Source organism: Oryzias latipes, chromosome 6, assembly GCF_053564925.1.
Source record: "Oryzias latipes strain Hd-rR chromosome 6, Olatipes_Hd-rR_3.1".
Classification (NCBI taxonomy): domain Eukaryota; kingdom Metazoa; phylum Chordata; class Actinopteri; order Beloniformes; family Adrianichthyidae; genus Oryzias; species Oryzias latipes.
Window position 1 is genome coordinate 32,632,603 of NC_136242.1, and position 14,916 is coordinate 32,647,518.

The 14,916-nt window shown below is 40.6% G+C and overlaps 1 protein-coding gene across 2 annotated transcripts in view; it reads right to left on the reverse strand.

Moving 5' to 3' along the window:
• Positions 1–947: 947 nt before the first annotated feature.
• Positions 948–14,916, reverse strand: part of tmtc2b (transmembrane O-mannosyltransferase targeting cadherins 2b) — a 109,065-nt gene continuing 95,096 nt past the window's right edge. The window contains exons 9-12 of one of the 2 annotated variants that reach the window (XM_023956084.2): positions 14,298–14,379; positions 12,682–12,796; positions 8,941–9,004; positions 948–3,254 (exon numbers count right to left, since the gene is read on the reverse strand). In XM_023956084.2, the coding sequence (XP_023811852.1) occupies positions 3,075–3,254; positions 8,941–9,004; positions 12,682–12,796; positions 14,298–14,379 (441 nt within the window). In that variant the 3' untranslated portion in view covers positions 948–3,074. The remainder of the gene's footprint in view (positions 3,255–8,940; positions 9,005–12,681; positions 12,797–14,297; positions 14,380–14,916) is intronic. The other variant, XM_078949063.1, reaches the window with a different exon arrangement.

The window sequence follows — 14,916 nt, forward strand, 5'->3', positions numbered from 1 at the left end:
CTCATTTTCGTGGATTCGGAGGGGTTGGTGGTCAGAAAACAGGTTTTTCAAGAGTGAAATGCTGCTTTGGGATTGTTATCCCAAAGTGAGGAATTAACATTATCATACACTTAAAGCTCCAAGTTGATTTTGTATGATATAGGCCTTTTAGGTGTTCTCTGTGACCTGTCACTGTAGCATGCTCATATAGAAATGTGCATGAACATCACAGAGCTTCTACAACTTTAATATCCAGGCTGCAGACAGCTTGTATCCACCTGTAAGGACAGTTGGGACTAAGGCATTTCCCACTGTGCTGAAACAAAATAAATTTACTACAAATCTAAATCGGTCTCCTCAGCATATCTAGGAACATCAGTTCAATATTTTTTATTTTAACTTGTCGAAACGGTATTTGTGAAAATAATAATTTCATGACTGGTGAAGAAAACTCTGCTGTGATCCCCCTTTAAATTTCTGAAGAGTAGCAGAGCCTTTTTTTCCCCCCCTCAAAGACGCTGAAACAAGGAGCACCTGTGTGGTGAGGATGAAGTGCGATGAAGCACATTCCAGTCCAGTGAAGGCAGCGGAGAACATGACGTGTGAAGCCCTGCATGACTGCTGCGTTCACACGAAACTGGTTCTTTTGTTTGTCAGCAGGCTCTGAGAAACGCCAGCAGTGCTTCCACACCGAGCTGCCGTCTCCATATGGGAATGTTTACGTCCCCTTTGCTGTGCAAAGATCAGAGCAGCGGAGATCCATCCGACTTGTTTTTACGACACGTTTTTGTTAATTTGCAAAGAGGGGTTTAAAGGCCCAGTAAAAGTTCCTACTAAGCATGGCAGACCACACGAGCACAACAAACACCCGACTCGGAGGCCTGACTCACGGGGTGCTTTGTGTTTGCAGGATTTAAAATGACACGCATACGGGAATCAGTGATGGACACCAAAATGAAGAACCAGAAGAGCAGAACACCATCAATTTATTGTGGAAAAACATCAGGAAAGAGAAAAAAAAAGGTTTCTTCTGGCACATTGTTCATCTTTATATTACAAAAAGGAGAAAAAGGGTTACAAATCTTGATAATTTATACAACTTTCAAAAATACATTTTAATTTAGTAAACACTCTGTGAACACGTTTCCACGACAACCCACTGCTTAAGATCCCTGAGCAGAGACACGGAGTGAAACAATTCCTTCACTCGAGCAAAAAGCAACTGTGATCCTTCACAAAAAGACTAAATGTATAGATACCTACAAGGAATTAGCACGTTTTCACGGTGGGGGTGTAACAACAACCTTGACAGAGGAGTGACCGCACCATGACAGCTACCAGTACGGGAACCTGCAGGACTGCAGGCACTACTACTGTTTGAAATTGTACTCGCTGATGACCACAAACAAAACTTCCTTCAGCTCACATCAACAAACACAGTGCCAGCTGCTTCTGTTGCTAGGTAACATGGGTGAATAATAAGCAATCAACGAGAAGAATCATGGTGCAAAAAACCAAAAAAAAGCACAAAGACTCCGAACTTTGCACTAAGGTGAAGATTAAAGACCCCACTCCAATAAAAGTGGAGTTTTTGGCGTTTTAAACGTTCTTGCGGGTTTTTTCTGATGAAAAATTATCATATTATAGATATTCAAAATATCTGAGAATTGATTCAAAATGGGAAGCGGAAGCACAAGAAAACTGCTATTTGAAAGAGTTTTTGTGAAAGTGTCCCACCTTATTTTTAGTTTTTGAGTCGTTGGGGTATTAAATTTGTTCCTTTAGTGGGAGAGAGTGTAAACGAAGGGATGATGGGAAATGAGGGCTGGCTGACTTTAGGCCAACAGTCCTGCTCACAACTTTCTAATGAACTCCTGCCGCTCTGCAAAAATTATGTCCTAGAAAACAGGTTTTTGAATTTAACCTTAAAAATGGGATAATCATAATTAAAGACCTCTTTGAAAATGGATCAAAAGACGATCAGAATGGGACTTTAACTGCAGAAACAAACAAACAAATTGAATAAGCAGGTGATTTTTTTTTTTTTTGGAAGTACTCCATTTTGTACAAACTAGCTTGGATCCCACCTGCTTCATGATTTTCTGAATAAACAGAACTTTTCATTTATACAAACCCAATGACTTTTGTTTAACACGAGACACAATGTTTCCCTTTAAACGCATGATGACGCTGTGCATCAGTGAGGCTTTTGGCTAGAATTTCTCCCTTATCTGAAGGTCCTTTCTTGTTTTTGTTTGAGTGGAATAAAGTCCACTAGTTGTTGTTTAGTCCTTAAAGGATCAGCTGTTGGAATTCACAGGTAAAGCAGGTGGGTCATGCTGCGATATTGGGTTATTTCTAGGCTTGAAACTCACATGAAGCACCTGCTCAAGCCAAGAAAATGAGGAAAATGTCCCTTTAAAGGCATCCAATCTTTTTTATTTTGTAAAAGCTTTGCAACAGAAACAAATATATGAAGTTTTCATTTCTAAAGAAGCTTCATTTTAAATTAATTTTCTGGACGCTTTATTGCCAGAGGACACAATAACTTGAACTTTAATACTAATCTTTGTTTTTTCTTTATTCTAGCAAAATCCACATTTTCTGTGGCTTTCAGTTGATCATTGCCTGCAATGATTTCACAAACCCAATTCCCTTCTTCAAAATGTTTCACTGAAAGCGCTTTTTCATCAACTTTAACTTCACTGTGAAGTGTGTGTAATCTCACGAGCAAATGAAAGAAACTCGTAGGATGTGGAACAGATTTAAGTAACTTGGATTATTACGTTAGAAATGAGCAATATTTCTTCATGTTCTGGGTTGAACAAGTGCTTGAAACCCATCAAGCAGCTCCTCGTGTTATTATGTACCTGTCACCTTTTTTAGGAAAGATCCTAGAAGAGTTTGAGGAGACTTGGTAACGAGGAAGCTCAGGGGTCATTAGAGGAACTGTGCGGCACAATCTTGGCCTCTGTGCAAACATCCTCCCTCTGTGTCTTCCGGCTCTCCTGGTTGAAAAACAGGAATCCGGAGCTCGTCGGCCGTCCTTTTTCTGGGTCTGGTGTGCAGATGGCAGGAAGGTGGGCTGGGAGAAGTCAGGGGCTGGTAGTCCTCAGGCCCTGCTTCACCATGATGTTCTTCAGCTTACGTAAGTTCGACTGGGTGATGGTGTCATCCGGCTTCAGCTGAAGCGCTCTGAGGTAATTGGCTTCAGCTTCTTGCAGTTTCCCGTTGAGGTGGAGGATGGCTCCCAGGTTCATTAAGGCTGCTGGGTACTGAAACAGAGATCCAAATGAGAATATTACTGCATTTTAACTCATGCCAAGTTTGGAGCACAAATGGCAAAAACTCATCTCCTCTCATTATGAAGAAAATGAATAATGAAGCAGCAATTGGGTCGCTGGGGGAAAATGAAGATGATGTTGGCTTGATAGCCATTTAGTGACTAAAAATGATCCTTAAATTGGAGATATAATTTGATTAAAAATTCAAATTTCATCTAACCAGGGAGCCAGCGAACCTCTGTTTGTCTGTTCCCACTTAATGGACAAACACTGTGGAAGTCTTTTCTATTCTCTAAAGATAAAAACACAAGATCCTGACGCGACATCTTTCTAGAATCTGTAGAAAAACATGTTTTCTGAGATCATCACATGAGGGGGGGCGGGGGTACAGACCCCGTGGCGGCATTGGTTCTGTCAGATCACCCAGACTGTTTAGTTTGGTTACTGATCTTAGCGTTTCTGCATCTGCTCCGTGGGATGAATGTGGTAGGGAGCAGCGGCGCTTTGAAGTGGCTTTACGATAATCAAATGTTTATTTCTGCCGGTGCCAACGGGCAACATCATCATCATCGTCTTCATCAGTTCATTTGGGCAAGTCACAAGGACCAAAGTGTCTGTTGTGCAATCGTGCCAAGACAAAGAGGAGACACAGACCGAAGGAGGAGCTCCATCTGATCCCCATCCAGGTTCCAAGTTGAGAGGAACTGTTACACTGCAGCAAACAAATTCTCTGCTCGACACTCGTCCAAAATGTGCCCAAAAACTTGACTTTTTTGGTACAGTCATTGCCTAACAGAAATGTATCTAAATTTAGGAGTAGAATGATCAGATTATCCTCCATTTTGCTTTTGGACTCCACCCACTGATATTTTTAACACATAAGGGCCAAAGTAGGTGCCTGATTAAACTGCTTTTGTTTACACGACAAATGTCTTTATTTTTTTCTTCTGTTCCCCTGCTACATTTTTGTGACTCATTTTTCTATGAGTATATTTTAAAATTGACAAATTTTGGTATTAAGATTCTGTAGACTTTTCAATTAAGATTTTTTTTAAAAAAAAGTCCCTGGTTGGTTGACGCAACGTAAATTCAACACCAAAGTTCAGTTATTTGAATTGAAATTTTGACGCGCCACAACGTTCTAAACAAGCAGCTACCCAGACCAAATCGTGCCGCACAACCCGTACGCCAACTTGACATCGGAAATGGATGACCCCTGACGCACAAACCGCGTTCGGTCTGAGCGCAGCCTAAAACTGAAGACAATTCAAGGAACTGAAATCAGTTTTTGTTGGTTTAAGATCTGAAGCTACATTTGTATGCGAAAAGCCTATTTAAAGGCCTGTTTTGGGATTCCACAAACGTTTTCAGACTCTACGCACAAAACGCGCAGCCATCTAATGGCCGTTGAAAGTTGAACCAGGTTTAACTTTGACCAAGCAGGAACTCGGATTTGTTGGTGACGTATGATGTACCTTTAAATTCGTGGAAGTGCCAATCGATTGAAAATTGATCACGGAGGAGAAATTAATGGTTGCGGTTTGTGTCCGGCCGGAATTCTCTGACACAAAGTCGTTCTGATGCCTGGAGCAAGACTTGCCAGATTTACACCGCTCTATCATTTCTCACGCGGGCTCTTCCAACTGTAGGTGGTGGACATGCGCTAGTAGCAGTAGAAGAAGAAGAAGAAGCCCTCCCCTGCTTGTCAAGTGTAACCCCTACTTGCATTGGAGAACATGTGTTCAGCGTGTTCTAGAACACGTGTTACATAAGCGGTGTGTCCGTAGTTTAACCTGTACAACCAAAATAACAAGCTTTAACAGAGTTTGGATTGAAGTGATCTGAGATGAAAACGCACTTTTGCTCAGTCTGAGACATTTTGACGGGTGTTGCTTCCACACCTGCTGATGGTGAAACCATCCGTCTTGCTTTTGTCAGCTCTGCAGGTATTCTTAACTGCCTGCTTTTTTTTTTTTTTTTTTTTTTTTTTTTTTTCTGCACCAACTCCACACACCCACCTTTCATAACATCCCAGTGTTTTTCCATTGTCAAGGTGGGATGGATGATGCTCAGACCATGAAAGTTTGAATGGGAACAATATGTCCAGTAGTACTGCTCTCCTCGAGGCAAAATGGGGCTGACGAATAAATCATAGAATACTGTTGCTGCTGAAAGGAAGAAAATACTCCAGCAGACGTGTAATACAACTGATTATTTGTATTTTTCCAAGTAAACGCTTGAATGACCAGGAAGTCTTGACGATTTAGAGTATTGGATTTGAAAAACTTCTCACTGTGTTTGAAATGAATTTAAAGGCTGGACGGTTTTGGTTTGTGCAATAAATTAACGTTTCTTTGACCCTGCTGTTTTAAAGGGTGAAACCACAAGAAAATGCTCGGGGATCAATTCAAGAGTTAGTCATTTCAAGCAGTCAGAAAATTACTGGCAAAAAAAAATCCTGTTTATACACATGGACATGGTTTAAGGTAACCGTGAGAGGGCCACACATGAAACTGTACCCAGGAGTTATGGCTGACAAATGGATATATGCTGGAAAAGTGCAGCTATAATGGTATTTTGTGGAATTTGTAAAGACTGTAATATGTTAAGCGAGTTGTGGTCGTCCTGGTGAATGTCAAAGTTTAGGATTGAACAGATTGCACAACTTGAGGAGGCTTAAGAACTGCTGAGGATTTTATCTGCATGTGTTCTTCCATTTACTTCTATTATTTAATTTTGGGTCTGCGTTGCCACACTGCTTTTAAGGGATTAGCCGGGATCACAAAAAGGCTAATACGCATTGAAACGGGTTTATCCTAGTTTGGAGAAAGTATTGGATGGAAAAAATCTTGGTTAAGATGAGATGAGGGTGTTTAGGGACTGATGAGGAAGCTGTTCGGCTAAACCAAATGCACAAGAAGTACCTGTGAAGGGCTTCAATCCACAGGAAAGAAGATGGACCAGCAGAGTCGTTCTCTTAAAAGATTCTACTCTTCAACCATGAAGTTCAGTTTTTAGCTCGATTTCTTCAAATCTGCCCCGAAGGCTTCTTATCTGTACTTCCTTCATAAATCTAAAACTTTTTTTTTATGTAACCCCTTTGCTTCATCCCTCACTTTTGCCCCTCTACAGAAAGTTGTCAAAAGCCTCCATGCATTTATCTTTTTCTCATTTCCTGCTGCTCTGTATCCCCTCAGCCTCCCCGCCCTCCCCCCAAAAAAGAGGCAAACACAGGAGCAAAAGCAAAGCTGGACCACAAAGTGTCACACACTTTGCTGACTGAGACTTTGATGTGAAGCTAGCCTGGGAAATGACCCAGCCGCACTGACATCACACACGTTATGAGGTCTACAAATAGGAGAAACGTTAAAAGGTCAAACTTAAGGGAGAAACCAAAAAACAAGCAAGGATTGAACTTTTACAGAAGAAAATAAAATCTCTGTAACGGAGGGAATAGATTTCTCTGTGCAGGTCTCTAATGGAAAAATAACTTTAAAGAGTTGAACCTTTAATTACAGAAATGCAGCAGATAAATGCATTCTATTTTAGATTATGGTAAAAAGGAAAATCAGATCTTTATTTATCTAATATTTATTTAGCTGCAAATTCGTCATAACTTATCACTAAAAGATGAATTTTTTTTAAATTGTTTTAGTTATTTTTTATTGGTAAATTCTTGTCACTTTTTGAATTACATTGTTTGTCTGACATATGGTGTGTGTGTGTGTGTGTGTGTGTGTGTCTCTCTCTCTCTATCCAATTAATTGTAGTGTAAGTGTACTTTAAGTGAGCTTTTCTTTTTTAATGGGTTGTTTTCTGCCGAAATAACTGACTTTTGGTTAAAAATCCGAAAGATAAACATAATTTTTTATTTCACTTAGTAAAATGCACATGTACTTAATCAAAATATATTACCGGTCAATCTCTGGCTATTTTATTACACATATTGCTACTTTAAAAAGTTTGTCTTTGCATTTTTTATGATGTTGCCAAAACCCAAATGTCATTTTACAATCTTCTAAAAAAAAATCAATTCTATACACTGTTTTCCCTTAAAGAGGTGATATAAAATAAATCAGATGATTAAAATACTAAAATTTATGACGAAGAAAAATGACTGCATATTGGCCACATTCGTATACTACATGCGCATCGGGCACGTGATGCAAAATGGAGAACACGGTGAATGCTGGTTCTTGAGCAAACACTGGACTGTCGCTACTAGCGGATGTCTGCCACCTACAGCGCATAACATTTGGGGAATCTTGCGTTGGGTCTTCCTTTCACAGCTCTATTCCCACTTAGACATAGAATTCCAGCCAGACACAAACCGCAGCTATCAATGTCTTCCAAATGCTTGGCACTTCCTAGAATTCAAAAAAGACGCTACCCACATGTCACTATCAAACCACTGTATCAAAGTTCAACTGGTTTAACTTTCCGCGTGTGTTCAATGGCGTCGTGTACGTAGAAAACAGACTTAAAACTTTGCGTAGCGACTCGTGAGCTTTTTAAACTCAGTCCCGAAATGCATATGATACGGTCACAAAGCGCTTTCATTGTTCAATGCCGAGCCCGGCGTGAAAATACTAAATTTATCCCACAATGTGGAAATTTTTCTCCGCATTTGACCCTGGGGGAGCAGTGGGCAGCAGATGGGCCGCTGGCTGGGGAGGGCGGTGATCGAACCGCCAACCCTTCAGTTGTTAGACGACCTGCTCTATCGCCTGAGCTAAACTGCTGCTACCGCTGCTGTGAACGTAGCTTAACAAAAAGATGTTATGTATTCACATACATTAATTTGTACATTATTATTGGTTTAGTTTAAACATTTGATATACAATATTATGCTCTTTTGGTGTAATCACCCTTTTGAACTATTTTTCAATTTGTGAATGATTTTATAAATTTTACGGCTAAAAAAAACAACTGGAGCCCTATGATTCGTTATTGAAATATGTTTTATGAGACTAATTTACTTCTATTCTTTGCTCTGGGGTGTAACTCAATGAAGAAAAAAGGAAATTAAAAAAAATAATATCTATTTTTGTTAAATTTAAGCTCTGTTTTGACACAAAGAAGAGCAAAGGAAAACAGATGGAAGCAAAGGCTCCTTCTTCTGTTATATGAGACTTTTTCTTATGTTTGTCAATGTTTGTATATGTTATGCGAGGGTTTGTGTGCATGCAAAGTTGAGCTGCAGTCTCTGTATAACACTGCGAGGATCTTTTTGATCATTAATCCAAAACTGAACGTCGGCAATCACCACACAGGAACAAACACGGTGACCACATGCTAAACAGTCCCGCCTCCCTCCGAGGGCCTCGCTTGAACAGCTTGACCCATCCTGCCAGAGCTTTTTAGGATGGAGTCCTTCTCATTTTCAGGATGCCTCAGTCCACTGACTGACTGTTATTATCATTATTCTTTCCAATCTGCTTACCCTGGCCTCTGCTTTGAAGCTGTTGATGGATGTTGCACAAGCAAAGCTCTGGGCTTGCTAAAAACCAAACTCTCATTATTCTGGGCTCCACAGACAATGAGCGCCGTTGTGAAGGAACCGACCGACCACTAATGATGCTGGAACAACATCCAGATTGTGATTGCAAAGTGTCCATCAAAGTGAGGCGTAATGGGCACGAACAGCCAGTCAAGTTTTTGTTTTTTTCAAACTCACGTTGGGTCTCAGGCTGGCCGCCTGTGCGTAGAACTTCTCAGCTGCCTCATTTAGGTTGGCCTGCCTGAAAAAGGGAAAACAGGGAGACAGAATCATTACTCATTTTTATTGCTCCTGCCTTCGGATGAGGCCTTGAACCCTGCCTGTTTACTGGTGCTTGGGGGTCAGCGAGGAAATAACATGGAGAGCAGGGTGAGGGATGGAGAAGGCCGATCCCAATCGCCTTTAGGCTTCTCGTACGATTGCATATTTGGCTTGATAACATCTGCGCTGAGCGGCGCATAACAAGCTCTTCCACTCTAATTGAGCCTGGAGGTTTGAACATCTGCTTTATTGGATTCTTGCAGAAAGGGAATAGTCATGGTAGAGCTCATAGTCTGGTAGATTTTAACTTCACTAAAGCTGAAGACAAAGAAACCCAAATTTACTTAATAAATTCCTGATACTCTGTGAAAGATTGGCTGCTGTTCAGACTCTAAAACACACAAACCTTTTCTTCCAGTTCTCACCGCTCTGCTTATTGTTCTAGTACGCACAAATCTGCAACTCCTTCAATTAATGCTCTGGTTTTTCCGACATCTCCACTTCACTGATGGTAACAATTGCCTAATTGCAAATAATTTTGCTTAGAAAAAGTCAAGGACGGCCTCATTGAGGGCAGGCTGGGGTGCCCCTTAAGTCATGATGATCAAAGGAAGCACAAGCGGTGGATTCACGGTTTCAGTTAAGCTGTCAGGATCTATTAGAAAATCACCATCTACATGTTTCCAGATCAAAGTCAGGGAGACCCTAGGAGGTTCCATCCAACACTGGTCCTGCTTGACTGAACAACACTGAGAGACTCGGGGGAGCTTGATACCTCACTCAAACTGGGGGAGGCCTTTCTAAGTAAACAAACCCATGAAGCTCAGACAGTCTTATCAAAAACTTAATGAAAAATTGGTGCTCAAAGAAAAGAAGAAAAAGAAGTCATCATCATGAATACAAAAGGTTCTGGTCCACTTTTGTAAGCTGGTCTTAGCATTTAATCGCTGATTGGATCACCTGATAAGTGATGGGTTTCTGTAAACACTCAGACGGATTCAGTAGGACCGTTTGGTGACGATCCGATTTGATTTAAAGAAACAAGATCAACGATTCACAGATCAAACCGCGACTCCAACTATTCCATATATTATGTTTGAATGGTTGCTATGTGTCTCTTTACTGGATATATAAACATTTTAAACAGGGATTTAATCACCATGGACTTGTAACTTTATTTAAAGATTAGAATCGGCAAAACATAACGAAAAAAATAACAACAAAAGATTTAGAATGAAATGCAAGCTTAACATTTTACAGACAGATTCTAGTACGACTTCACCAGCATGCTAGCAGAGAGTCACATGACGTCATAACTGATCACTAGATTTTGATATTTGTACTTTTGTATTCATTATATTTTTATTCATAGCGTCTACTCCTGTACTGTACTACTGTAGTCTGTTTTTTCAGAACTTATTTCAGTTCACTGAGGCTAAGCCCCCTTTATTTTGCCCCCCCCATCTAGAAAAACACTTAATAGTTTTACTTTGAAAGTTGTTACCTTTACCGACACTTTACTTTGAAGATTTATTTATTTATGGTGACAGAAATGCATTTGGTTTGTTTAGCTTACATATTGAAAATCCAGCAACATTGTGCCATTTTAGAGTGATAATTGCCCAAAGTGTATTTTTTACTATAGATTAATAAAGCAAATCAGCAATCTTCGATGACACACTCAAATTTTTCTGTAACAGATTGTGGGTATCTGGTCCGTCTTCATTTGTACTTTTCTCTACGGCGAAAATGCACGTTCCGGGTGTTGATATGCATTGTCGGGTGGGCGTGCCATCTTAAATTTAAAATGAAACTCTATCATTTAATTTGAAAGTACAATGGAAGTTTGTAAACCTGGACCTGTTTTCCGTTTATCGCCATGGAATCGATATGATGAAATTGGAAAAGGAATTCTTGCGTACGGCTTGTGTAGCAGAGGGACACACGTCAAACGCAGACATGACGGAGGCGATGTAAACGATTCAGATGGATTCTATTTTTTTGTGTGTTAACGCAGCTCAACAGAGATGCACCGCAAACAGACCAGTGTAAATCCAGGGTAAGAGTGGATCAAAGCATCTGGACAACATCCCAAAGATACAGTTTCATGTTTGGGAGTGATGCCGCCTAAAACATTGGCCAGGAAAAATAAATGAATGCATTTTTGTAAATCAAAAGTGTTATAGGAAACTACGTAACATCTGAAACTCCCACACCTTCACATTCACGCTGTTGGTCATTTCGTTTTACTAAGACATAGACTACACTAAAAACGAAGATACAATTTGAAGAAGTGGACTATTTAAAGAAACTTTGACTCCCTTCACCCCTAGGTAAATGCATGCTATGTTTGTTTGCTGAGAAGAGGTGGCCTATTAATCAGCTTCAATCATCTTTGAAACTGCAGCCAATAAATATAAACTTTTAGTCCAGTATGTACAATCTGGACATATTACACATCCCTGCACTCCAATAAACTGAGCAATCCCTTCAGATAGATCGTGATTCAACTGTAGTTATGTTTATATTGCAATTTGCATGGTAATCCATTTGAAAACAAACTGTGTGTTTTCTACGGGTTCTTCTTCCCTACACTGCACACTGAACAAACCCCTTTGGATTGTTTCATTGTCACTGGAATTGACAGATTAGAAGCAAGTCCAAACTATTCCCTGGGGCCAACTTTTCCTGTGCTAAATTCACACTATAAACAGGCACTGAAGTAAAAAAATAACTGCGTAAAAGTGGAGGGGAGAAATTATTAGGTTGGGAGCCAAATGGTCGAAAACCAAGGGCCCAAGAGGGTAATAAATAACAAGAACCAATTTGTAGGCTTCTGTTCCTCCTTGTAATCTTCCTTTTTCCCTTTGTGTAGATATACTTGTGTCCCAATCGAGCGAAGCTTTTCCTTGCCTTTATCCAAGACAAACACATAAAGAGTAACAAGTTTGCAGGAGAAAGACCCCATGCCAAGCAGGCGGAGATGAGTTCAACCCAAACACGGTTTAAAGCTGTTTTATCTGTCAGAGGTCTGGACCCTGGAACAAGCACTCTATTGAAAACTGCTGGTGGCGTAGATCTGTCATGAACTAATGTCAAAGGAATTGTGGGGAAACTTTCTTGGAGCTGTGTAAAAAAAAAATGTGCAAACACTTTGATAAAACACCAGAAATTGTAGAGGATTTGACTTAAAGATGTCCAAAGAGCTGCTGCCCAACTCCTGGCTCATGGTCACGAACGCAAGAGCTCCAGGCCTCATCAGCTGATGTTTGCAGCCATCTAAAATTGTTTAAGTATAATCAGGAACTCCCCCAGTTGAAGATACACCAAGAGATTGTTGAAGTTTGACAAACTGCACAAGAACATCTAGCACTTATTGAGTGCTAAGACGGAGCAGCACTTCTAGGGCTTCTTGAAAAAAGCCGGATTATGAAGAACAGCCAAGTAAATCACTGGGGCTGAGGAGTAGAGTAAGCCCCCGGATAAACCGTGCAGACAGTAGACCTCCCTCACTCACGCTCGGCCTCTCTTCTACCCTGCCATGGAAAACTGTAGACCATCCATCATGTGCCCACAGAAAAAAAAATGCACACGGTGCTTAGGCTGTGGAAATTAAAAATAACACAAAAAAAAACAGGAATTCAATCAAAGACTTACCTGAGCATGTGGGCTGCACTGAAGACCACATCAAACTCCCCGCTGTCGAGGCGAGCAGCTTTCTTTGCCATCTCTGCTGCTTCCAGCAGCCGTGACTCTTCCAATAAAAACTGACCTAACAGGGCAGGAGAGAACAACGCTGCTATTAAAACACTAAAGAATCCCCACAGAGGCACAGAGGGAGACGCCGTCCAACACTGTTGCTTTTGGCTCCGGTACAGCCCAGTCTGCCTCTGCAACTGTGCTGAAACACTAGATATGAGTGCAACAAACAATCCATCTTCGGTGGGTCATATCAGCTGACCTCATGAATGGGTTTCCATCTGGTAAAAACATCCCCACCTGGTTTACAGGTGTGTCTAACTTAAACTGGGAGAGTCCCTCAAAGACAATCAATGCAGCTTTAACCCTTGTGCTATCTTAGATGACCCCACCCTTACTTTGACGTGTTATTCCTACCATGACAAAGGTGGAAAGATTTCATGTAATCCATGGACACCAGTGAAGATCACAAATCATTGAAGAAAAAAGGTTCAGAGCACTGTCTAGTGGGTCTAGATGACCCAACTCTCAATGTTAAAGTGCCAAGGATAGCACAAGGGTTACGGGGCCATGGTCATAAGGATTAACCCTTTGAGAGCCAATGATTTCGCTTGTATCAACCACTAAATGAAACATTCACAAATAACTTTGAAAGAAACTGACAGCACTGAGGCCAGGGACTGACTAACAACCTGAGAGAAAGGACACTCTCTAGTGTTTATGAAGTCATCACTGAGCATAGTGGACTATATAAAGCTCCAGCTCTGGACATATATGTACAACTGAGCTAAGTCTGTCTGCACTAAATAAAACTGGAGATAAAAAAAACAGCAGTAAAATGAGATACTGTTGAAATTCACCATGGACCAGAAAACACACCGAAACTGGTGGAAAAATACACCAAAATAAAAAGTTTTAATCGAGTGTTTTTTTAGTCGTCGCTTTCTATGTATTTAAAAATCAAGTTACATCTCAAAAACGTGCAGAAAGTTATGGAAAAAAGCTGAAATGAACATCAAAAATTCAAAAACCATATTGAAATATGCAATGTACAGTCATAAAGAATGGGTACATTTCAGTTTTATAAGCACAAAATAATTGTCCTCCATTTCAACCCAGTGAAAGTCCATAGTGTATTTTAGGAGTGACATGGAAATTAATACAGTAATCCTATGAGTAAAACATTACTTTGATTAATATATTCATTTTTAACTCTATAGTTTCAAAAAACATTGCCAACCTGGTGCAGTGATGGAAGGCAGACCCATCAGATCACATTTAAATGCCGTTTAAGACCTAAGAGACTTTTGCAGGATTAACTCCTTACACACTTTACTCACTAACAGTTATGAGACTAATTACTCAAAGGCAACTTTGTGCCACGAATAAGTTATGGAAAACAATGCCAAAGAAAAGAGTACATTCGTCACATTCAATCAAAGGGAAATCATCCCATCATCATCCTCCTCTAAACTGAGAATTTGGGCATAAGGAGAAGTAAACGGATCAAAAAACTCCCCCAAATATGAGTTTGTGTTAATCTGCTGAATTAAATATTTAAAGAGAGATCTTACCATAATGCATGTAACAGTTGCCTTTTGTGGGCTCAAGCTGAATGGCCTTGAGGAAGTACTTCTCTGCTTCTGCTTTCTGCCCCTGAGAGGAAAGGATTCCAAACATATGATTATTACTTCAACCACTCCTCAAAACTACTCATTATGAAAATACCGTACTCAGCTCAACAGCCAAAACACCATAATGTATACTTAATGCCCCCCCTCCCCCTCACAACCACAGACGTATTTGAACAATAAATCTTAATAAATGGACATGAAACGTGCTGGCCGCAAGTGTTTTCTTTGCAAGATCGTGTGTCCTTGTGCACGCGGCTGCGCTTGGAAAGGTGGTCAAAACAGGGTAAAGAGTAATTCATAACATGGAGCCTAACCGCCACTTGCCCCCGTGTGTGGCCTGACCTGCGTATGAAACAAGTCAGCAAGTGGTGCATGGAAAAAAATTAAAAGGGAAGTGTTGCAGAAGTACAGGGAAACCGAAAGGTCCGCCTGCCTACAGGGATTTCACTCTGACTGAAGTTCCCCGCTCAGTGTGTGTGCACTGTTGCAAAGATGAAAGCATCCAAACTGGGAGAATCAAGTCAATATGACGAAGAAATGCTGAAGCCCCGGAGACCTG